Genomic DNA, 25,822 nt, shown 5'->3' on the forward strand with positions numbered 1-25,822 from the left:
ATGATATTTAGCAGAACAAATTACATCCCAATAACACATTTCTTTAAGAATCCTTGTAATGTAGGAGTTATGCAAAGTAAACTTTCCTTTTCAACAAAAACCGACAAAGTAACTTTTTGTGAGCATTGCTTCTTTCTTACTGCACCCAGCTGTAAATCACTTTGATTTTGAAAGCAAAATCATCCTTTTTTAAATGCGTTTCTTGAAAAATAGTGCGTTAGTTTCTCTTCAGCTATTGAGACAATTTCTTGCCTAGATCTGGTGCCCCATTAATTTTACCGTATAAGAAAAAGTCACTCGGAGCCATAAGGAAGAACTCTGGATTTGCTGCATGCACATATATCACAGTAGATTTCCCTATGCTATTTTTTTTTTTTTTTTTTTGTACTTCTACAGATGACACTTGGCGAACTCTTATTTCCCCTATTTGGAGATGAATGTTCTTTTACCTTCAGATTTGTGCAGTAACATAGATGCTATGTATGCTATTCTTTTACTTCTAATGTAAAAGTAAAATTTGAAATTTCAGAGCAATTACAGTAACAAGAGGAACTCTCACGTAGTACTCCAAAAGCCCTGGCCAAAAAAACCTCTCCTGTAGAGAAAGAAATTGCATGCATGGTGTTAGCATAATAGCAAGGGCTGAGACATTGCTTTGCAGTACAGTTTTATGGGATGATATTTTAAAAGGTATTCCAAGATTTATGACTTTTTAAGGACAGCTAAAATTGTTTTCACACTTCTAATATTGCTTTCACTGGAATTTTGAAAGTACGTTTACAGTATCAGATTGAATTCTAAGGTGTTACCAAATCATCAGAGTCCCCACTGCTTAAGAGTATTCCCTCATATTCCTGTGTGTCTTCAGAGGAAAAAAAAAAAAAAGAGAGGAATATAAGTGCTTTGTTTTAAAACACATAATCTATATTCTGTCATGTATTTCATCTCCCAGAGAAGGTATCTAGAAACTCACTCTCCTGTTTTTATTTATTCTGCCACTGTAGTATATAGATGAGAGGACTAAGGTTCAATGATGTTAAAACAGGACATGAAATATTGATTAATTCTTTTTTAAAATTCTGTTTTTCTCCTGAGTATAGCAAATTTTAGATAATATTGTCAATATAATATTCTCCAATAAATATCCATTATTGGAAGGATCCTGATCCTCATAGTGTTTTATAAATGATTATTATGATTTTAAATGGCTTTAAAAGTTCAAGGGTAGTGTTCTGGTGCAAGAGCAGGAAGCAAGTTAGAAGCAATGCAGCTTTTTATCATGGCAGGATGCTACTCTGAAGTAACATGAAATGGGTGGGGAATTCTCTTTGAGAAACATTCTGTTTGAAGAAATGGAGATCCTAAAGGAACAGACAAACAAATGTACAGTCTTGAGGCTATACTATGTCAAGTTAAAAAATGCAATTACAATTGGTCTCCATCTAAGGAAAAATGAATATTTAACACCCTGCCTTCTATTCCCATTGGCCATTTTCAGCACTGTTAACCCTTTATTTCTTGCTTCCAGAATGGCCCTTTACTCAATAAAGTCAGTTCCACAGAGGAGCTTCCCCAAGGAAAAGACTTTTTGGAAAGAGTAAGAATAGAAGTTCACTCTGTCTAAGCTGTGAGGAATGCTTGACATGGGCAAGGAATGGAAGATGTAGCCTTGAGTTGTGTGACTGTTCCTGTGTAAGAAGAACTCTCTGGGGGTTGAGATAGTTGTTTTTTACTGAAATAACAATATCTGTTTGAAGAGCTAGAGTTTCTTTAGGAATGTGAAGTTCTTGGAGTCTAATTTCCATAACAGTAAGCATTCACCAGGGCAGGACTTTGAATCTCAGTCTCATATGCGTCAGGTAAATGTCATTATAAAGGTTGTACATGTAGACTTTTACCCATGTTCTTAGTATTTTGTCAAACTGCAAGGAAGTAACAGAGAATCTGAGCTAAAAGCTACTGATTGGCAGATTTACCCGGAGGTTACCAAGGTACATCCATGCTCTGAACTGGGAAGAAGCTCCCAAAGATGTTTTATCTGTCTCACAGAAAAGCTAGAATTTATAGGCTGGATGTGTTGCTTTATGTTATCTATCTATCTATCTATCTATCTAGTTTTTTTTTCCAAATGAAGGCTTTATTCCTACACCAGGATGAAAATGTTTTCAGAAGATATTGTTGCTGGGAAAACCTGATTTGCACGTAGGCCTACATGGGAGTTCTTCTGTAGCCAAACTTAATTGAGTGCAAACCTTAGGTTACTTTAACTTATGATGGAGAACAGACTGCTCCCCGCTGTACCCAGAGCTAAAAGCTGGAAGATATGGCATAAAGTTAAATTATCCCTTCCCATCACTCATAGCAAGTTCTCTCACACTTATTAACTCAAGCTAGGGCTATGACTTCTTGGGTATTGGACAAGTTATTTATAATTTCAAAATAATGATTTTCATTGATTTCAAACAAACTGAAAGCCATACATGTGCAAAGCAGGATTTCAACCTGCTTGTGAACATTGAGTGCTGAGTTCTTATTTACAAAGTAAAGCAGTATGTATTGCTTGCTCAGATTATATGTGTAGTTTTGCTGACTCCCTGTCCACCATTAGTAACATTTGTGTGAGTAAAGTGAACAAGATTTGGTCTGTAATTAACAATGCTTTGTTTGACACATTTGCTTACATAGCCAATATGTGAGTCAACTCCTTGAGTGTCCTTTGTTCTCACTCATGCAGGTAATACTTTTGGCCTGATTTAATGGAACTGGTTATTTCAGCAAAGGTTATCAATTTGGGCACTGCTGTCTTGTGCTTTCTCTTTGCTTTGTTGTCTTAATGATAGCACAAGCTTGTGTAAAGCTGTATGGGAACTGCTGAATCATGGCCTGAGCATCTGATTGACCACCTGAGCGAGAAGCAAGTCAGCCCTGGGGGCACAGGTGAAAGCAATTCACCTGTGCTATTGGAAGGGATGGAGCCTGGCTCCACCTCTCCTAGACCCCATTTAAGAGCTGATTGCCAAGGGGGAAGGATCTCTTTTGGAGATTGCTCCTCTTGGAGTCTTTTCAGCAAGCCCAGGACAAGGTTGAGCTTTCCATCCATTCTGCTTTAGCATGATAACCTGTTTAGCCTAACTCTCTTGTATGTTTCTTAATTATATCATCCATATATTCATTTGGCTTTCCACCAAAACGGCTTTAAAGCTTTAATCTCTGTGTAAATTTTCAGGCAGGGGATGTAAAGCTCTGCTTGTGGAAGAGAATGGTGAATACCCACATACATGCAACTCAAACTCTGCCAGTAGTTTGCTTTCTGATGAATGTAATCTTATTTTACAAGCTCTAGTAATTGTTATCTTTTGGATGTACAAATAAATAATTTTCTGTCTAATGGGAGATGCGTTGTTTGACTTCAGATTTTAACTTTGAAGGTTTTTTTTTTTCTGTGGACAATAGCTGGAGGCCTCAAGCTGGCAAGAATGAGAGTGTATCTATAAATAATTCAAAATAATTGTGTAGTTTTGACAGATTGTCAAGTTGCTTAATGTCTTTTGTCCCAAGTAATAGATTACGTTTCTTTGATAAAGTGTTGGTAATTTCTCATTGCAATTTATTTTCTGTATGTTGTATTTTTACAGAGTCCAGTCAGGTTCATATCTCAGTACGGGTTGGTTTACCTTAATTTTGGCTATGGATGCCTGCTATGGAATTCACGTCTATGGGATGATAAATGACACCTACTGCAAGTAAGATCACAGGAAATTATTTTCATGCATCTACAATGCTGATGTCTTGTCAAAATTTCACAATTGATCTTAATATCATAAATCCCCAAAAAATGGATCAGGCAGCCATTTCCCAGTGTTTTGCATTGATGTAAGGCTATATTGTCAGCATACTTAGTACTAATATGGCATTTGCTGTTGATTAAAACAAAAACACTTACAAAACCCAATATTAGATGTTGTAAGGAACTATTTTTAATAGAAGATCTTCTGTAGTTTCTGAATTAGCTGGAAATAAAGTATCTTGCTATTTTGATAAAATGTACTTTACTGCTAAAGAAGAAATACTAATGTGCTAGTTCTCAGTATGCCAACTGCACCTGAAAATGAAAGATACTGATTACCCTGGATTGTTACCTGAAATTACATTTTACCACCATTGAGCAACCTACTTGAACTTTCTAGTTTATATATGGCTTGTTTGGAGTAGTAGGGGGTTTCTAATTAGATAATAAAACAAGTCCTGCAGGCTTTATCACAGTAAACTGACATAAATTCCAACCAACTACTGTTAGTGACCTTACAGTGACAATGGATTAATTCTATTGTCAGAAGTATAACTATAAACACTATTTTTAAAAGTCCAAGTTAAATGCTTGAACCTACAGTATAAGGCAGCAAATATAAAATGAAACAATTCCTCATTCACAAAAGCAGGAAATGTCATAAACAATAAATGATGTTAATCTAAGCCTATTTTTCTGTACCCAGGCTGGTTCGTGTCCTGCATATAATCAGTGCAGAGGGTCCCCAGCTCCTAGAGTAAGGTCATGCAGACCCTCACTTCGTATTCTGCATCACTCCAGTGTGGCAGTCATTCCAGTAGACCAGCTCCCAGAAAAGGCATTTGAGTCACAGCTGTTTAATTAGGATATCATAAGTGCAGAGAGAGACTTTTTAGAATTTGCAGATCCCACTGACTGAGTCATCCAGATGGAATGAACATATGTTGCTCTTTGTTTATGAAAACACACTAGGTGCCCTGAGATGAGGAGTGACAGAACTGAAGTTGTCCTCGCTGAGTTCAGCTGAGCTGCCACTGCCAGGATGTAAAACCACTTAATGCTGTGGATAACACTTAAGTCTGTTGACAGCAGATAAGGTTGGGTTTCCTCAAAGCTGCAGTTCTGCCTGCATCACCTACTTGGAGTGTAGTTGATTCTAACTACCTTATTCATCCAGTCCAAGGACCAGTTTCAATATTTTGAACTACTCAATGAGTACACTTCAGGAATGGAGCTTTGTGGACTTATAGTTCCTCGTGGCCAAACTAAATATGTAACACCCAGAAGAGCTGTCCCCTCAGCTTGCAGACTGATAACACCAGCAGTATGCTGAGATGTACACTTAGCTTCTGTTTCTAAAGTACAATTCATACAAACTGTGCCATAATTAAAGCCCTTAGAGAAGGAGCTGAAGTGCCAATAAATGGAAAGGATTTCAGTTAATTCAGGTGCAGTATATATTAATGATGTTCTTGGAAATGATTAAGTCTTTCTTTTCTTTCCCTAGGTCAGAAGGCTTTCGCAAAGTTCCCTACCATTATTACGAGCCAGGAAGAGATGAGTGTGAAGAATACTTTCTGCATGAAAATGCTCCATATGGAGGCCATAGGTTTATCACAGAAAAGAAAGTATTTGCTAAGTGGGCCAAGAAACACACAATAATATTTACACACCCCAACTGGACGGTATCTTGATACTGGTTTTCTTAACTCCCCCTGAATAGCATAATATTACAAAATTGTGTCCGTTTACAATAATTTTGCTTACAACTGGCAGGCTTTTTTCAGCTTGGATAACAGTAAATTAAAACCAGGAGACAAAGTGGGTGATGGTTCAGCTGTTAAGCAAAGTTAACCAAACTGTGGAAGGCAGACACATTGCTTGTTATTTCTAAGGGTTTTACTCCATCCAATGCACTTTATGCTTTAACTGGATTTTTCTTCAGTAGTTAAAAAGAGATGAGATTTCCTGTATTTGCAGATGTACACAGGGGACTTGGTTGTCCTTTAAAACTTGTCCATCACCTTAGTGATTAATCAAAATTAATATCTGCGGCTCAATTGCCGTTCCAAAAGTACTGCAGAAATAGTTTCACTTGTGGTATGAGCTGGAATTTTCCACAAAGGAAATATGAAGAAATATACGGACTTCCAAAGTCTAGTTGTCTTTTCTGTGAGTGAGCAAATGTTAAAAAACATCTCAATACTTCCACGTACAGCTTGGGTATATGCTAAAATTAGAGATGAGCTAAACGTGGTTCTTGAACTGCATACAGTTCTCTCATCAGAAAATATTACTTGCTCAAGGTTCTGGATTAATTCATACCTTCTAAAATGCAGCTTCATTCCGTCCTGATCAGTCTGTACCATCTTGGATGATGTGTTTTATGTTTTTTGAAAGTGCTATCCAACAGTTTTGCTCCAGCAGTGTGGAACTGGGCTCTCTTATAGCCCACACTGATCCTTTTGTTGGTGTAACTAACTTGCTGTCAGTATCCAAGCTGGTTAGAGTAAGGCTGTCACATGAGCATCTCCATTTTCTCCAGTTATGCCTCTGAGTTGCTCCAACATCCAAAGGCAGTATTGACAGTATTTCCTTCTAGCCACCGTAATTTATCTTTCCAGCTTCTCCATCTTTAAAAATGGGGATGATACCATCTACCTCACAAGGGAGTTGTGAGGATTAATATGAATCCATAAAGCACTGCTGATAAAGATTGCTACGGTGCATTCATTCTTACCACAAAAACAATGGTACCTGTCATTTATTCTTATCTGTTGGGTATTTGAAGAAAGTGATGGCATGTCTGGATCTGATGGCAGATTGCTCTGTGTGTCCTTCTTCCTACTGAGGATAATTTGTAATACTAAGTTCCCCTAGCTGCATTGCTTCAGATGGAGTTGAAAGAACTCACCACTTTGTATTATCTACACATCAAGAAGCAGTTCAAGAATTTTAAAATATACTCATCTCTAGTTGAAACATGCATTTCCAAGCTTACTCTCACAGAAAGTTTTCAACTGCAGCAGATTCATTTGTAATATGACCATGAATTTTATTTAAACGGTATTTAAATGAATGCTTTAAGTTTAGAATGTGTCCTAAGAGTATTTTAACATCTGGAATGTGAGATTCAACACTGTAATAGCCAATACTGTGAACACTTGAAAGAATTACGTGTGGAACACAACACACAGGGTTTACTCACTACTTTAACATTAACCAATAGGAAACTTTGTATGCTTTTGTAAATCATGAAAAGGGGAAAGTAAAAAAGATATTTTTACATGTAAGTATTTGTATACTATTTCCTATTGTATATTTGTACATATAAATCTATATTTTATATGTTCATGACATATGTATATTCTCATCATCAGCTGCAACTCTTTGAGGATGGGAACAAAATCTCTTTACCAGTTTCCCTCCTTCTGACCGTTGGTTTCTTCTTCCTGTTAGGTGATGCTAAGCTATAAAGCCTCTTGCCCTTTGTGTTTTCTCCTGTAAATGTAACTTACTGATTTTATTTTTAATGTAGCTTATCTTTCACTGTTTAGTGCCGTAAGTGTTCGTGCTGGATGCCAAAGGCTGGGGCCATTGTTACAATAGCAGATAAATATCTATATCGAAATACAGACTCTGTCCCAGACCTCTGTGACTTGATGTCTCATCTGCCTGCTTGGAAGAGGAGAACAATGATGTTTTCCTACTCCCTCACTGACTGACTTTCTTGTAAGCTCTTGAGACAGATACTGAGATTTGCAATGTATTGCATTTGTATACTGCCTTGTAGAAGAGATGCCTAACGTATCTGAAGGTTACAGGCAATGCTCTAATATAAAAACAGTACTTTTAAAGTGGCTGCTTCTTGTCCCTGGAGTTTAAAACCAATCATAGTCTAATATACCGCAGGATAAAATCCGGTGGTGAAAGGGTCATGGATGCATGAAGGGTTGTAGTAGTAAAAGACAGCGAGCTAGATTTATTGTTATATACATATTCATCTTTCCAGTTCAGATGGATGGCTGGATAGACAGAAATCTAATAAAGAAATTGTAATGCAGGATTTGAAAAAAGCAGGGCACGCAGAATTAGGAGCAATGTTCCACATTTTGTACAGGGAAACATGGAGCAATCTAAACCCCCCTGTGGGAAGAGGGGCTGAAAAGTCAATCTGGACTTGGGTTTAGAAAGTGTTTGGGCAAAGTGAATGATACAAAGAAAGTGCTGCATAGGGAGTGCAGTTGGGCTGAACAGACTTACATGGGAAGCATTCTCACAAAGTGTAGACTTTCTCTTCAGGAGACAGTGTAAGAATTCTGCCTGAGTTACATTCACATGTAAGGCAGTTTTTAAGCCTGAGAAAATTTTTAAGGCAGTTACAGCTTGTCAGTGCATTGTAAACTGAGTTTCGTGCTGCAGCTCTTTGTAGAATGCTTGCATGCAGTATGAAGTAACATCTTGTGCTACGAGTATCTGAGAAAAATATAGCTCTAGGAACAGTAAAACATACAGCAAAATTGAGAAGACCATTAGAGTGTGGTTGTCACAGACCAAAAGTAAAAGTGGTGCTCCCTGTTTGTAGAGGGGCATGGATTTGTGGTGAGAGATCTGCTTTTAGAACCACTGCGTCAGACTTCATTAACAGTACAGTAAATGAACATCGGTTCCATTATTTAAATGAGCCTGTCTTTAGCATAAACTAAACACGTATTTGCATGATTTTTATTGTATGATTAAGGAACTGTGACCACTGTGTTGAAGATGATTCTACAAAGAAATGACTTTGTAGAAATTTGTTACAAATCAGCACTGTGGGACTGAAGAAAAAATTTCACTGCTTGGCTGTATGATAAGAGATTCACCTTCTGAGAGCAGTTAAGACATCAGCTGAGAATCATTTATTAATTCTTTAAAGTAAAGCCTACTACAATTTACCTGAATGTAATCAGTTCCTAATTGCTTATTCATTCAAGCAGTCCTGTTTTAATGAACTAGTTATGAGTATGGAACAAGCAGGGAGTTTACCTTAAGTTTTCAAAACAGATCTTCACTTTGTTGCTATTAGAGGAATACTTACAAATAATTTGGTGTTTATTTTTTTTCCCATTAGTCAGCTAAGTCGTCACCAGATGTTTCTTCCATAATTTAGTTGACTGTTCAAAATACTTTTTAAAAAATATATTTTTTTCTCAGCTTGCCATAGCCTTCATCTTACTAAAAGTTTAAATTTTAATACATTTCATGTTGCATTACCTTCTGATTTTATTTTTCAGAAAAAGAAGTTTTGAATAGGAGCAGAAATTTTCTTCTATCTTTTTGATCAGCTGATTACCAATTCTCAGTTAATTAACTGAATAAAGAAAAAAAAACATCCGGAATTTCTTTTCCAAAACAATGTAGCAAAAATAACATCAACCTTTTCATCCCCAGAAGATGTCCAGATCACTTCCCTCTGCTTCTATCAAGGCCTCACCTGAAGGCAATTCACCTGTGCTAGGCTCCACCCCTCCTAGACCTATTTAAGAGCTGGCTACCAGAGGGGAAGGATCTCTTCTGGAGATCACCTCTCTTGGTGTTTTGTGGTGAGCTCAGCCGAAGGGTAAGCTCTTCCACCTATTCTCTTTTTGTGATCGTTGTCTACTTTGTCTAACTCTCTTGATTGTATTGTGATTATAATATCTTGATATCTATTGATTATACAATTATATTGTGATTATAACATCTTGATACCTATTGATTATACAGGAGTATCCCTTGATCTCTCCTGCAAGTATTTTTCCGGATGTTCTGTTTCTCTGAATGCCTTTAGCTCTAGATTTGCTTCACTCTCTCTGATGGTAATTATCACCAAGGAGAAAATGCCCTTGCAGGAAAAAGCAGAGGAACGTTGTGCGTTGTCAAAATTTCTGTATGAGCAACACCACAGATGAAGAAGTCAGCCTGTTACTATTTGAATTGTGAGTTAAAGACTCACTGATTTAAGCATTTCTGAGGACTGACTTCAAAACTAACAGAAATCATTTTGGCAAGTTCAGATAGTGAGTAGCGCACCAATCCCAGTACAATTTTTGCACTTCTGAGTACTCTGGTAAGCAGTTTTTCTGTGAAGATAGTGATGTTAAGGAGGAGACCATCCAACACTTGGAGGTTTAGACAGAAGTGTGGTCGTACACAAAGGCAGCCAGCCAGCAGATCACAAGTTCTCAAACAGAAGAAATGTCCAGGTAGGTAAAATTTATGAAGTCATCACTCATGAATTATAACTGGATGGTGCCCTTACCACTTTGCATATTGATGCTTAAATGTTGCTGACAGATTTTTTTCAGTATGTGGTTCAGAAAGAGCATACGTGTTTAGAGGCTCTGTGTTTAGGCTTGAGCAAGTCTGAGATTTGTTTATGATGAACCTGAGGGTACACTGCAGAGTCAAACCCTGGTGTCAGTGCCAAAGGACTACAGAGAAGTCTCTGCGGTCATTGCCACGTGCAGCGTACATCAGGAAATGGTGAATTTACTAAAAAAGAACTGTTTTTCCTGACTAGGCATAGTTAGCTCTTTTGAGCAGAAAGTGTTTCATTTTCAGCAGATGTGTCTCATTCTGTTCCTTCGTTCCTAAGAGGGTACAGAGGAATGTGACTTAACCATGGGGGAGTGAATAATGATATGGTGAATAGTCAGCCACCGGGTTCATGTACATTTCTCTGGGTATTTTCGGTGTATAGCTAATGACACAGAGAAAAACAAGCTTTTTGTAAGTTTTGTATTGCATAATCCACAGAAGTCTCTTGTGTTTGTTCTGCGCTAGAGCCTCTAGGCAAACCCTCCAGAAACAAAGTGAAGGAGAAAGACACCATTTTTCCCCAGCGAAAGATAAGGCTTCTGTGGAAAACATAATAATCTGTGTGGCATCCCTGGCTTCTCTCCCCCAGCTTTTGTAGGCTCATGCAGTCCCACTGCATGACGTGCACTCTCCAGTTGATTTGCACAGCATGAAGTTTGCTCTGTTCTCACCTTTTGTGGGAATGGCAGAGTGCTGGTGCTGACCCAGGTCTGAGGAGCAGCGGGCTCTGTCAAGTTAGTGTCACCTTGCTTGGGGCACGGTCTCAACTCAGGTGCTGAACTCAGTTTCTTTAAACTAGGTGGGAAAGAGATCACTGGGTTTTGTTAGTTTTTTGCAAGGTTAACTCAAAAGGAGTCACCATTTCATGAGTGTTTTAAACAGCTGATTTTACTTTTTTTTTTTTTTCCTTTCTTGCTGCTGTTTCTGGGAATTCAGGCAGATATGCAGCTGTCAGCACCTGCCACTACTGTCCTGATTTACTGGCCCTGTACTGTAAAGTTGAACTAATGCATGTTCTTACCATGTATTATGCATGACAGCATGTTATGTATTTTATTCCAGCACTATAATAAATAATGTAAGTTGTGTGTAGACTTAGTTTAAGCAGCAGAAGTAGGTTTTTTTGTTGTGTTTTTTTTGTTTCTTTTGGGGTTTTTTTGGTGTGGTTTTTTTTTTTTTTTTTTTTTTTTTTTTTTCACAATCATGTGTCATCCAGAGCACTTTGCTGGAGCTCTGTGAGTGCCATTAGCAGCTGGCAGTATACAAATTGCTGAAGCCAGTCAGGAAATATTTACTATTAAAATATCAGAAATAGTTAAACTTGCTTTTGTGAATGTACTACACTGCTCACAGCCACAATTTTGTGATCTGCTATAAGAAAAACCTCATGTCTAAGTGTAACCAAATGACTTTATTTACATGGCTTGCACTGAGGTCTTGGCAGGGCAGCAATTACAAGTTTTGGGAATCGATGGCATCTCTCTAAAGTAACTCTACATGCACAAGAGTAACTAAGAAACCTGTAGTTCTTTCATAACGCTGCTGAAAATAGTAGTTCAGGAGACACGCAGAGAGAAAAATGTTGTGCTCACAGTTCTTCTGACTGTTCATCTATTCCCTCCTCACTCAGACACTCATAGATCTGCAAACATGAAGAGTGTCTACAGGGAAAGCCTTTTTTCCAGACAGTGGTGAGACAGAACAAAGAAGACTAATCTCTTACATGGCAAATATAAGCTATAGTACCTGTTGTTTCATGTTACTTTGTCTATTTTCAAAGCCTGTGTCTACATTAGCGAGAAATGAGCTCAGCTGGATAAGTTCTGTAGCCTGAAACTGCTAGTGCTAACTACTTGATGCCCGCATCATACAGTTTGTGCCTACGGGCTGAATGCAACTTGACTGGAGCACATCTTGTAGTTTACTGGAAATCAAATCCACATTCTGATGACCACTCCATGATGTAAAGCAAACCTTACAAAGTGATGCCACTGCAGTGTGCTGCCCCAAAGGAAAGTAAAGGTCCTACAATTCCATCTTTCAGCTAAATAAAAGCCCTTCCCACCTCCCCCAGCCCCCTTAGGCTTTCCATGGATTATCTCTACTCATATGCATTTTCCTTTGATATATGAGATCATGTGAGATGAGAGATCCTGACTCCTCCCAAGATAGCATCCAAGCCAGGAACGTGGTATAGGACTGTGTATCCCAGTCTGGATGCAACAGGGAAAGTTTGATGAAGAGTCAGTCCTGATTCCACTTGTTGATGTGGTTTTACCATGCATTAGTAAGTATCCTTTTCTATTTTTTAATATACTGCAGTCCCCTCAAATTCCCTTTGTAAATTTTCCCAGATTTTTTTTTTCTTGTGGCCTTGCAGTTACGTAAGTATATGTGTGTATGTGTGCATGTACATACAGGATACAAGCATTCTTCTGTTGTTACACAGTTGCTACTATATGTTCCTAACAAACTGACTAGGAAGTTCTTTTTATGCTACTTCTTACATGTGGTTTTTGGTTGCCTTTTTGTAGTGCTAACGAGAGCATTCATAGTAGGTAGTGCTGTAAACTTAGAAAGATTTCATACTGTTTATACTCACTGTAAATATTTTGCTAATTGTTTTGCTACGTGACACTTAGTTTTTCACTCCCATTTGGAGAATGTGCTTCTATGTACTTGAAAATTGTGCCTGGGATATTCTAAAATACAAATAAATGTACACAATTTTCCAATCCCTCCTGGTGGATATTTTGATCTTTTATCTGACATAATATACGTACAGTTTTGTGCTAAGCACTTTTATTCTCGTTGACTTGTGTGCCATTGCAGTCATACCTGACAGTTCGCTGAACTCAGAGAAGCCAAAATCTTTGTTCTAGAAAGTATTGTGTAGCTTGGTCCAAAAGTAATGCATCCTGTTTATTTCCTTGGAAACTGCAACAGCTACAAGAGAGAATAATGATTTGATAGAGCAAATTCTCAGCTACAAAACACTACTCTTCAACTTAGTCACCACCATTAGCTGTGCATTTTTGTCTGAGATGGGCAAGAGCCTGCATGCCGTGCTTGTAAAAATCCTTATGGAAGTGGCCTTCTGTCACTGCTGCCACTGCTGACATGCAACACTCACTGCCTCACCGTGCTGACATCCACAATACTTTTAGAGAAGTTCCCAAATAATCTGCTGCATGCGAACATGAATTTTATGTCCCCCAAAAATCTAGTAATTCTGGGAAACACAACCTAGAAATGTAAGAACTCGTGTTTTTGCTTCTGTGTGTAGAAGTGCATTAGATCCCATCCCGAGAGAGTACATCCTCCGAGCACTTCCTCAGACTGAAGCACTTTGAGAAGTCAAGTCATTCAAACCCTTGATGGACAATAACTACGCGCTCAACACACTTCTAGCACTGGCATATATAATGCAGCAATCGTGGCCATCTAATCTGAGGCTTGATTCTGGTACTCAATTTCCATCCTAACATAGAAGATATGGCATAAAAATTTGTTTCTTTTAGAAATTGTGCTATTTCATAAGCCACCACAATGAGGGGAAGGAAAGAGAATTTTTGTGGCAAGATTAAAATTAAATAAAGGGAAGAAATGCCATCCACATGCTCAGCTTTGAGGGCCCTTCAAATTTGATACGCTGCCACGGGGCTGATTAAGAACTTGTGTGTTATTTTCTGAAGGGACTGTTAGAGTATATTCTGAATATACACATCTATGTATCTGGAAAATAATTGAATTATATATACACAAAACCAACTGTCCTGCATAGGGAAAGGTTGAAATGGATCCCTCATACTATTAGTGCACATCCACAGCTCACTGCGAAATGGTTCTGTTATTTTCCAGATATACTGGAACATACATATGTGTATATATGGATGTGCACTAATAGTATGAGGGATCCATTTCAACCTTTCCCTATGCAGGACAGTTGGTTTTGTGTGTTGCTCTTGAAGTGCATTCATAACTAACAGTAGTGGCATAGAATGAGAATATTTATTGAATTGTTTGTCACTGAACCAGATACTAAGGTAAAGAATTGTGTAATAATTGAATTATTCCTATTAGATATTTTCAAACCATTATGGAACAGCCAGCCTGTATGCCTGAAGTTTTTGTTCCTGTGGGTTCACACATGGATCTTACTTCATTTGTTCATGCCAGATGTCCCACTAATCTTTTGTCAACTAGAGTCAGTGATGTGTTCTTTTTTATTCCTGACCAATCCCCTTGATGACTGAGTCTTCTGCAAATATTTCATTTTTCTTCCTAATTGTTGATAAAAATACTAACTAGAGTATGCCCAGAAAGCTGTTCCAACTGGATACCAATTCTGTGACCATTCCCCTTCTAAATATACATTTTGAAATGTCAATTAACCAATTTTTAGCTCACTTACTGTGTATTGTATAATCATGGTTTCTTAACTCAACTGTAATGAATTCTACATCAAACGTCATATAGAATCAAAATATCTCAGTAGTGTTGTGTTTTGTTTGTAGTCACAACTGGAAAAAAAAAACAAAAGACAACAAATGTGTCTGAGAGAACCTATTTTCCATATTGTACCTAGAGTGGCACTTAACATATTTCTCTTCTTTAATTAGTTAGTTATTCGGCCCCCTGTCAGCCATGCTATTACTTTACTCCAGATCAATTTCAGCCCGACAGGCCTGTAATTATCTATGTTAGTAAGTTTATCCTCCTTAAACTTTAATGCAACATAAGTTCTCTCCACCTTTCTGGAACTTTCCCAATTACTCCAAGACAGTAATAACAGCACAGATTCTTCAGTCAGCTCTTTAAAATCACTTGGCTAAAAGTAATCTGAAGTTTCCTATGCAAATCTCATTTTAGTAGCTTCCATCCTTGCTTTTCCATGTATTTTTTTGCATGGTAATTCATCATCATCCTCATAGAGCGTTACTAATTGTCTGTCTTTTCCTTAAATACCAAACACAAATACTTATTGAACTCTATTTTCTTGCCTTCATTATTCTTAACAAATCTTCCAAGTTAATCTGATAAAGATCTGGTACCATTGTCAGGATTCCTAAGGTATTTGAAAAATATTGTCCTTAATCCTCTGACCATAAATTTCTTCTAACAACTCGTCTATCCTTATCAGAGGAATTATTTATGCAGTTCCCTACTTCTATTCTGTGTTCAGTGTTAACAACTTTCTTTCTTCATTGCATTGATTTACAATTACATAGAGACTTTCATTAACCTTTTGCGATAGACCTTTTTTTTTTTTTTTAATGCATACAGCTTTCTTTCCTAATTTTTTCAGATACTTAATAAAATATTTGTATTTTCCAATTATTGACCATTCTCTCTCCCAGCTGATTCTCCTTTATAATCATTTTCAGTTCGGTAGAATGACTGCACCGTCCATATTACTGTTGGGTTTCATTCTCTGTGCCTGTTTGTAAAGAGCAATGAAGCTATCATTGAGACAGCTAATAGTTCTTTTATCAAGCTCTCTGGTCTCACAATAAGTCCACCTTTTTGGAGATTTTCACTTTTGGTTTAAGAAACGTTCATATATAATGTTCAAAAAATTCTACAGAGAAGTACCAACGTCATGAAACTTTAAGCATATGTCAGGAAGACTGAAATCTTAGATGATAGCACAGCTTTTTGCTCCTACACATTAGAGAAGGTGCTAAGGCACCCAGTCATCCTACTCTCTTCTATGATTTGGTGATTTGCAGACAGCAGCTACAATTCCATTTTGGTTTTTATGTGTTAAGAATACTGATCCATTGCATGCAAAATCATTTGCTTCTGAGCTGTCAGTGTCCTGAAAACAGACTATATCTTTTTTACTGTAGAGTTCAGCATTTCTTTCCCTTTTCCCTTCTTGAACAAAACAAGTTATAACCAACCATTGATTCTTAAGTTCCACTTATGCAGTTCTTCCCATCTGTTTCCAATAATACCAGCTACACTTAATTAAAAATTAGGTAATTCTGATTCCTTTCCCTTTTTTACCCAGACTCTTCAGTATTGCTTTATAGAAGATCTACTCATCCTTGAATAATTTTACTTTTATCTTGGTTTCATGCTGAATGAGGATTTTTTGTTTTGCTTCAATTCTCCTGTGGGCACTCATTTTCAGCCTCTTCCCTCACAGGCTGTTTGCCTTTTCACCGAACAGGAGACAACCCAAACTACGCCATCCTTTCTCCTGCCACAAAAGACAGATGTGCCATGTTCAGAATTATTTCATTGTATCCTGTCTTCCTTTATTTGCCAAGCAAGGATAATATCCTAGAGGATTTTGCAGACATTCTTCTTCTTTAACAACATGCAGGGTTCCCTTGAATCCAGGCTGCAAGAATGCAGTACTTTTATCTATTTTTCCTTCACCAAGCAGTCTTTCCCCAAATTGGTTTGGCTACATGTTATCATTAACTACCCTTTTATGAAAAGCAGCTTCCATCTCTGGATGATTCCAAAAATTGGGGTGGAGAATGGGAAATAGGGGATAGCTATCCTGTATTCAGATGAAAATGTAGGCTGTTTTAACATACCTGCCTGGGTACTTCTTTTTACTGCTGCATGGAAAAGTCAGAGTTCCATGGCCATCCCAGTCTCAGGGCTAGCAGCTTCCATCTCTCCTCTGGCAGAATTTGTGAACTATAGAGTCTAAGCTCTCAGCTAGTGTATAAAGTGAGCAGAGGAACTGTCAAAAAATGAAACATTAAGAACGAACTTGTTTTGTCAGAAGATTGATCAAGTTCTGTGCCTTTCTATGGGAGATTTAAATGACAACCAACTAGCATTCTTCACTGGAAAAAGCAAAACATTCTACCAGGGAATTGCTGATTAACTCTTCTCCTGTCCAGGGAAGAGCTATCTGAAGTAATTGGCTTTGACAGGTGAGGTCTGTCCTCATCTTGGCAGAGCAGATAAGGTACTGGTTACAACACATCTGGGTAGACTTACACAGCTTTTTAATTACAACAAAAGCATTCATCACAAATGCCTTGTAAACTCAGTATCAACAGTGTTTGGGCTGCAGATGCTTGGCTGTGGGGTTTGATGACCTATCTGTTTAATAGATGTGATAAAACATTGCCATGCATTCTGTGACCAACTTTGCCTTCAACTCATTCTTGCAGTGTCTGTAGTTCAAGAAGGCTACTCAGGCTATGAAATTAAGCTATTAAATCCATTTGATCCCACTACACATTGACTTTTTTTTTTTTTTTTTTTTTTGGCCAGCACTTCAAAAAAACATGCTCAGACCTGATGCTGTGCAAGCTGCATTTCTTCATCATCCCAGTGACACGACTGAAGAAAGACATGAAGGCATTTGATGAATGGTGATGTCACCTAGCACAAAGTCCGACTGCTTCCTTGCCCCATGTATTGGTACAAGGAAAATAGCTATAAAAACTTGTCCCCCGAAGATAGTGTAGCAGTAGAACTGAAAATGCTCTAATATCTAACTTTATAGGCTATGCTTTCATGTTATAGCATAATCCCTTGCTATATACTCTTGCTGGCTCTGAATTAACAAAACAGGTTGGTACGCAAACAATACAGCGTTTGTTACATTTTTGCAAGGGAAAACAAGAAGCGCATTGACAGATCATAGCCTCATACCTCTTCTTTAACTATCTAATTTCTATAGCCTGTACTGCAGATGGCAGGTTGAGTTACATGGAATTATGAATCACTTTTGGTATTGTGTTGATTAATTCTCTCTCCCTCTCTCTCTCTGACATCTAAGAATTTCATGCACTAAAAGGTCATAGATCACGTTGCTGCCCTGTACAGTTTTTTTTCTGAAAATGTAGAAAGAATGGGAGACTGCAGATTTAACTTGGCTAGCTAGCTGAAAGCTGTATATAGTAAGCACTGAGAGAAAGTAATTGTGGTGGTAATTGCTATGATAATTCTATTTTTTGGTATTTCTTAACGCTATCTTTAAAAAATCAGCTTTTTTCATCAGTACTTCAAAGATTCTTTCCAAAAAAAAAAATAAAAATGAAGTAGACTGACAAAGAGAAGAGTTTCTGAAAGCTCAACTTCAATTGCATGAAAAGAAGCAGCAGGAATTTAAGAAAGGCAGAGGAAAGAGTGAATATTTAAGTTAAGGACATTGAGCCACAGCATCCCAGCTCTTTTTTGCTGTATTTCTCATTGGCATCAATAATGGAATGTACTCAAAGCTTGATATTAGACTCAAGACTTGTTCTTCCTATCTGACTGCAACCAGGAGTGCAGCAAACAGAGCAGGCCAACAGGGCGTGGAGCATCAGTCAGGATATGGCATATTAATTTGTGGGAGAGTTTACAGGTAGTTATTTCCTTTCTTTTTCCAGTAGCAGAGAGGCATATTCAGGAGGTTGATATGAGGCTGGTGTAAGCAGTAAAATTTTGGGCTTCTTGATCATAGGAAGATCTACTCATCCAGGTCTACTGGTGCCCGAAGAGATACCCCTTTCTCAGAGGGAGAAAAAAAAGGATTTTTGTGCTGATTGATAGGGCTTTAAATTAGATTTGAAGGGGGAAAGAAATGAAATCAGGCCCACCAGTGACGAACTATGGGATGGCATGCCACTTTGTCCTTCTGGACAAAGTATCCAGCATACAGCTAGACAAAGATACAATGTGATAAGTGAGCAATTGCTGATGGATTGGGCCCTAAGGGTTTTTGTACATGGGGTTACATTAGACTGGTGGCCAATCATTAGAGGGGTTCCCCAGGACTTCATTTTAGAGCCAGTTCTCTTTCTTCATAAATGACTTGGATATAGGACTAGATGTTATTTTTGAGCAAGTTTGCTGATGATACAAAATTAGGAGGAGCTGTTGGCTCTGTCAAGGGTGGAAAGGCCTTGCACAGAGATCTAGCCAACCACCAAGGTCATAAGGTTTAACAATAGCAAGAGTTTAACATGAAGTTGCAACTGGAGATGTTTTGGTTGGAAATCAGGAAAAGGTGCTTTACTGAGAGGGTGGACAGGCACTGGAACAGGCTCCCCAGGGCAGTGGTCATAGTACCAAGCTTGCTGGAGTTCAAGAAGTGTCTGAACAACTCTTTCAATCATATGGTCTGATTTTGGGATGGTACTATGTGGAGCCTGGAGTTGGAATTGATTATAAGTCCCTTTCAACTCAGGATATTCTATGACCTGCAAGTGGCCATAAAGGACAGAAAACAGAGGCCAGCCTTTTTCTGATGCTGAAACCTTTGCTTTAATCTTTCGTGACATTTGAAATGGCAACCACACTTAGAGATGTTTCAAGTGTCATAAAGCAGTTTGTCAGAAAAAGGAAAGCCAGGAAGTCAAACTGCATCACTTTTCAAGAGCAGCTTTGCAATTCTTGAAAATTTTAAAGCAGAGTATTAATTTCAGTGCGTTGGTAGTGAATAGGATAATTTAATAGCACCTTCCACTCTCAAGTATTTCTTTCCTTGCATAGATTATTAGACAGCAAGGGTTGAGGATGCAAGCCCTGAATCATGAAAGTGTGTATACATACTGAAGAGGTGCTACACTGAATTATAAGCACTGGTAATAGTTTAGGATCCAAAGGGCTGATGACCCCTGCTTTTAAAAACATCTTGTAAAAGTTATCATTCTACAGCAGTGTTTTCTCAACTCTTTGTCTCCTAAATGCTTTTGGACACACAGAACATGGGATTAATTATATACTGCAAGCAACAATTCATGAATATTTAACATACTCATTTATACTTAATGAATAAATTTGCATTTTGACAGTGTTATTTAATGTGGTTTAAGGAAATACTGCTCATTACCTTTCAATTTTGTAGATTAGGAGAATGTAATTGGAATGATAAGGTAGGTTTGCACAGTGTCCGTGTGATTGTTCTTAGGGCTTATTTCCACAGATTTTAGTTGCAATGTCTCTGGTTGCTGTGTGCTGGGGGAGGTTTGTGCCTGCACAGCGGGACCTCCAAGCAGGGAGAAGCACTCCCAGCACAGCTGAGGTGTGAAGCAGCACTAAGATGGCCGCCACCGCCCGCAGCCCCCCTTGGGCGGGGCATGAACTGAGAGCTGGGATTTCATTGGAGAAGTGGAATGTCACTCCCCAGATAAGGCAAAGGATTGGCTGTCCGCCATGTGCCTCTTTCTAGGGCAGCAGGAGGGGACAAAATGGAGGTTGTGGTGGTCAGGGTTTGCACTGGTTTTATCCCTGCTCTAGCAGATTCCTGGGATCTGACTTGGGTTCTGTGATGCCTGAGGCCTGCTAGAGGTGCATTTATGGCTTGCAGGCAGCAAGAGTTGTTCTGAAGATGACTTTACAGCAATTTCCACCATGGAGCTGTGCATAGAGCTGCAGGCTGAGGCTCCCAATGGCCCTGGGCATCTTTCTGCCCTTCCCTGCATGCAGGATGTGGCACTCTTGCAGCACTTGTTCCTCAGGCTTGCTGCCAGCCCTGCGCCTGATTTTTCTCCTAAAGACCTGGCTCACGTTGGAACTCTCTTTAAGAGGAAAAAAATGCTGTACATCTTTCAGAAGAACTTCAGACGTGATCTTTGCACACGTCAGTGGTTTGAAAGCAACCAAAAGGTAAACAAACAAACACAAAAATTGTTTTATATTCTTGTATTTTTTTTTTATTTTTAAGGCCACCTCATGATGTGGGAGAGGGGAAATGAAGTAGAGGAACGATTTTTTCTTGGTTTTACAGTCAGCAGTCCTGACATGACGTTTCTGCCCCATTAAGTTCTGTAGGATTTTTCATTTTCTTTAGATTTTAGTAGTGCTAAGTACTTAACCTTTGTATTGGAGTGTCTATGTTTTGCCTTTTAATCATATACTTATGCAAATCAAGTCCTTAGGGCTTAGAAATGAAAATGGCTGAAACAATTAGAAGGTTTAAAATAAAAAAATAAAAAAATTCCAGGATTTGGATCTTTCTGCACCTGAACACCAACGTGCACAACAAAATATCGTACAGGTTTCCTGTGTTTAATACCAAAGGGTGGTTTTGTAAAACAGTCTTTTAAATTGCTTACAATTTGCTTCTTTAACAAAGTATATGTATTGTTTCTATTTGTCATTTTGAAGTGCCATATGGTGGCAGATACTAATCCACAATATGTTACCATGGTTCTCTCTGATCGCTCTTGAAAACAAGATAATTACCCAAATGGAGACTTGACCTTTCATTCAGTTTTAATGGACTGTTTTCTGAGCACATTTTTAATCAAAAAGAAGTGCACAAAATGTTGTTGTCAGAGCTGGCTATCTATATCTTGCCTGGGAATGCAGAAATCTTCAGGCCAGAATCAGATGATAGACCAACTGTCTACTCGGCACTCAGAGTAATGATGTCTCAATTCTAACTGGGGTTTCTGGAAGTAGCTTTGATGTTAAACAAAGTTTTGAAATATGAAAGCTGTGTTGATATCCTTCTTCTCTGGACAACAACACATAAGCAAAGCTGGTCTGTCTTTGGCATGCACCTCATCTTCCTCCTTCCCACTAAGTACTAATAGAAGTGAATGTACAAGACAGAGCTTGGATATGCATTTTGATGTTCCTGACCTTTAGTTTTTTGTAAGGTGGAATATCTTGATGTCATCTAGCAAGTTAAGAGGCTATGGTTTGTGTCCGCTTTTGTGATGTTATGTTATTGTACGTCTCCATATCAAGAACTATGACTCAGTCTGTCAGTGACTTAATGCGTTTCTATTTTTAACATATGAAAATAATCAGAGCTCCTGGTGGAATGGAGCAAATTTGAGTGGACTGTCTGCATGTGGTCTCCTTTTTACTTCATAAAGGAAGGCCTGGCAGGCACCAAGGTCAGTAGTGTTTCAGAAGGACGTGCAGTAATTCTGTGTGCCTGCAGTTACTGCTGATGGGCTGTGTTGCAGGCAGATGCTATAAGGATCAGCTGCAAAACTGGCAGCTTCTTCTGTTTTGAAAGAAAGTGGGGTTTTCTACTGCTTAGGTTATGGAGTTCTCTTGCTGGTTTGATTTTTGGTTTGTTTGTTTGTTTGGTTTTACAAAAATGGTTGATAACATGTAAGCCAAAGAATCACAAGAATCACAAGGTTGGAAACGACCTATAAGATCATCCAGTCCAACCATCTCCTCATCACCATTGCCACCACTAGTACTAAACCATATCAAGATAAATGAAGAAATGAATCAAAGAAATGAATGTTCGTTCTTTTGAGGAAGTTTTCTGATGTGCATTACCCTTTTATTCTGGAATTTGGTAGCCCTCCTGTGTTGTTTTCCATTCCTCCAAATGATGTTATGTCTAGAACACAGAACAGACTTGGGCTTAGCATACTGCCTTAAACCATTATTGTAATGATAGCAGCAAATACAAAAATTTCTGAGCACTACAGGATTAAACTCAGTGCATTTCCCAAGGTATTTGTTGCTGAATGCATATGCTGCTTGCCTCTATTTTGATAAGGCATGAAAGCAATAGAAGTCCTATCTTTAAGACTTTTCCCACTGGGAAATCTTGAATTTGTGAATATGGTGACAGGTTATATGCATCACAAAACAAAAATGCATAATTGAACAGCAGCAACTGTCTGAAAATAATCCACTGCTCCGAACAGTTGAAGGCCCCAGCGTGACAAGTCACCAACTATTAAAATGTTCCTTCTGTGATCAGTCTACATATTAAGTATTAGCTGTGAAGACATGAAAGAAGCAGTGTAATTCCTCATGTGCCACACATTTTACTGTGCCTAAAATCATGTTTCATAGGAGCGTTACCGGTGTGGGCACATCAGATGCTAGAAGTGGCATCATCCCCCAGTATACTGGTTGCTGAATGCATGGCTTCCATGTGGGAACAAACAGAAAGTATGGTTTCCTTATTGGAATAAAAAGATGTTTCAGCTTAGATAGAGCTTCTCATCTTACTTTAGTGATCCAGATTTATTTTCATAATTAAGCTCCATATTATTCTGCCTCAAAATGTCTTACCACAAAGATGAGCAAGTGAGTAATCTCTAACATTTCCAGAATTTTAATCCAAAATTTTCAGTTGCTGCTTAACAAATTTTCAAGTTGTCTTCAGATACTTAAGAAACCCATACAACATATTTGCTTTGGGTTTTTCCAACCCACATCCAAGTTATACAAAAACAGTACATTCCTCTATTCCTAATGCATGAGGGATAATTAACATCAAACTCATTGCTTGTGCAAATTGAGCTTAAAGACTGTATTTAATTGAACTCAGAGCCATGTTTCTTCTGTGGGCAAAGAGAGGCAACTTCTGAGGCACAAAAGTCTCTCTGATTGGAATCCTGTCCCAAGGACCTTGTAGGCCCAATGGAAATATTCCTCTCTGGAGCATTCTTTCTTCTGATACTGTATTTCTTCTTAATAAGATACTGCTCTCATGCTACTAACGATAGTGAGAGTACTAAATCTCTTAATAAGAAACTATTTGAATTAATAAGGACATTGCTGTAGAGGACCAGCTTGATTCTATATGCAGAGATTTCTATGGATTTTTCCACAAACACCTTTATTAGGCCTGGACGAATAAATAGTCTAGTTACTTATATGAAAGGTAATGCAGTAAAAATTTTACTAGTAAATTCTGTGTGTGAATTCAACCTAAAAATGTTGACTCATGAGCGGCGCAAGTGCCGATACTCTCATTTATTATGAATTAGCTAGATTTGGCCGAGCTTTTGAAGCTGATATGATTGCATTTATTGATCTCGTTTCACTGGTATCAATAAAAGCAAAACAACTTGTTGCCCCAGAAGGCTCTTCGTGCAGTCATCTTCCAGATTCACTTGAAGCTGTTGATTTTGATACTGCAAGCTAAATAATGGGAGTGAATCCATACAAGAAGCTCTTTCTGGTATGATTTCTGTATTTGTTGCCAATGGAAGGACGTAAGCCACAGCCCTATTGCTAATTCTGTGTGAAGTCAGCTTAGCAATGGATTTGTCATTAATATCTACATTTTTCCATTCCTTTAGCTCCAGATTCTGCCATGTCCCTTAAAAGTCTTCCTGCTCTGTGATATCTCTCTCACTGTCTTTTTCTATACTATCCACATCCATTTCTCATGTCCCTGGATGCACTTTTAATAGTAACTTCTGAAGTTAAGCTGGATTCAGAGCTTCTTCCCGTATTTTCTACCAGCCTCTGCCCTGCCAGGTGGTTCAAAGAGAATGTACTTTGTCTGGTTTAGAGTTATGTGCAGATCTTTAGTCCAGTTATTACATCTGTCTTGGCTCACATGTTTGCTGCTACTTCCTCCCAGGTTCTGGGCAAACTGAACAACAAGGACATAATTTGATCCATCCCTGCCTTCCCTGCACTCCAATTGCCAGCAGGGGATCTTCCCTATTAGCTACTTGCTGAGCTTTGTGAAACGAATGCTATCTGAGACTTTGGCTTTTCAATGAAATTAGTTTTAAATTACCCAGTGAAATCCAAAGTTACTAGGCAGAGGCAGACACGTAAGCGAGCAGAGTGTTGGTGGTCACACAAGCTTTGATTAACTGAGGTTATCAGGCTTAAACAACAGTAAGTGAGAAGATGGAGGTAGTTCTTGTGAAGCTCTTTGTTAACTTTCAGGTCTGGCTGCTTGTTACCTCTCTTCTGTCTCTGTGTAACGAGAGATAGAGGGGCTGAGAGGTGGCAGCAGATGGATTTCGGTGAAACTGTGGTGGGATTGTATCATGTTTTGCTTTAGATGTCTTATTACGTGGGAATTGTTAGTCAGTTGATATTAAGAGGTAATCTCAGTGTCTGGAGGTTTGGAGATGCCTTATTTTGGATGTGTTATAGGAGAAAAATAAATTGTAGGTAAGAACACAAGTGTCCAGGGAGGTATTCGCTAATAGAAAACTATGAGAAGAGATTTGGAAAGGTCTGCTTGCTGCTCTGTCTGAACCTCACAGGATCTGGAGGAGAGGAGAGAAAAGAGCAGCTTGACCTTTCTGTGCTGCCCTTATAAGAGGTCAAAGGAATGAAACAATAATGGCAGCCTTCAGTCTTGAAAAGGGCAGCAGAAAGAGAAGGGCAGTGGCAGAATTCAGCTGCTGCTGTATTTTCAATTAACATTTGCTGCTGCAATCCCATAACTTTTCACTGAGTAGGAGCCAGGAAAAAAGCCACCCCACTTAGTGTCCATTTCACAAAGTGAAATCTAATTAGTAAAATGTTTAAAAGTTAATGAAGAATACACGATGTCAGAAAATATGGTCTAATGAAGAGCAGTCCTCTCATATCAGCACTGTGCTGTCATAAACTCCTACTACATAAGTCATATTTTGGTGTTGATGTTAATAAAATACTATAAGTAATGGGCCAGAGGTGTGCTGTGCAAAATGTCTCGCCATCTCTTTAGAAGTTCAACTGTAATGTTAATGGGGGGCTCCCTGTAGACACACGCGCAAGAGCATCTTACTAAATGCTGGGGTTTGCCTTCCAGTTCATATCTGTTTCTCCAGAACTTTGGCCAATAATCCTTTGGATTTCACTGAGGTCTCTGGGATGCAAGCACGGTCTTACTTTTGGGCTGTTGCTTTCACGGTCTAGCTTGTCTGAATTGTCTGAAGAGCACCAGGTAGCACCTGAGTTCCTCATTTTGTAATGAAATACCAAAGTTGGAAGATAAGATTTTGAATGCTGCAGTATTTCCAGAGGAAAATCTCTGAGTCTTAAATTCAATGCCACTTA

General features: G+C 38.4%; 1 protein-coding gene across 1 annotated transcript in view; it reads left to right on the forward strand.

The window, feature by feature from the left end:
- The window catches only part of ST6GALNAC3 (ST6 N-acetylgalactosaminide alpha-2,6-sialyltransferase 3), a gene marked incomplete at both ends in the record, with an annotated part of 65,224 nt that extends 59,743 nt beyond the window's left edge, over positions 1-5,481 (forward strand). The window contains 2 exons of the mRNA XM_079536494.1: positions 3,636-3,743; positions 5,295-5,481. Of these exons, the coding sequence (XP_079392620.1) occupies positions 3,636-3,743; positions 5,295-5,481 (295 nt within the window). The remainder of the gene's footprint in view (positions 1-3,635; positions 3,744-5,294) is intronic.
- Between the last annotated feature and the right edge of the window lie 20,341 nt (positions 5,482-25,822).

The sequence above is a fragment of the Tetrao urogallus genome (assembly GCF_951394365.1).
Source record: "Tetrao urogallus genome assembly, chromosome: 5".
NCBI classification, from domain to species: Eukaryota; Metazoa; Chordata; class Aves; order Galliformes; family Phasianidae; genus Tetrao; species Tetrao urogallus.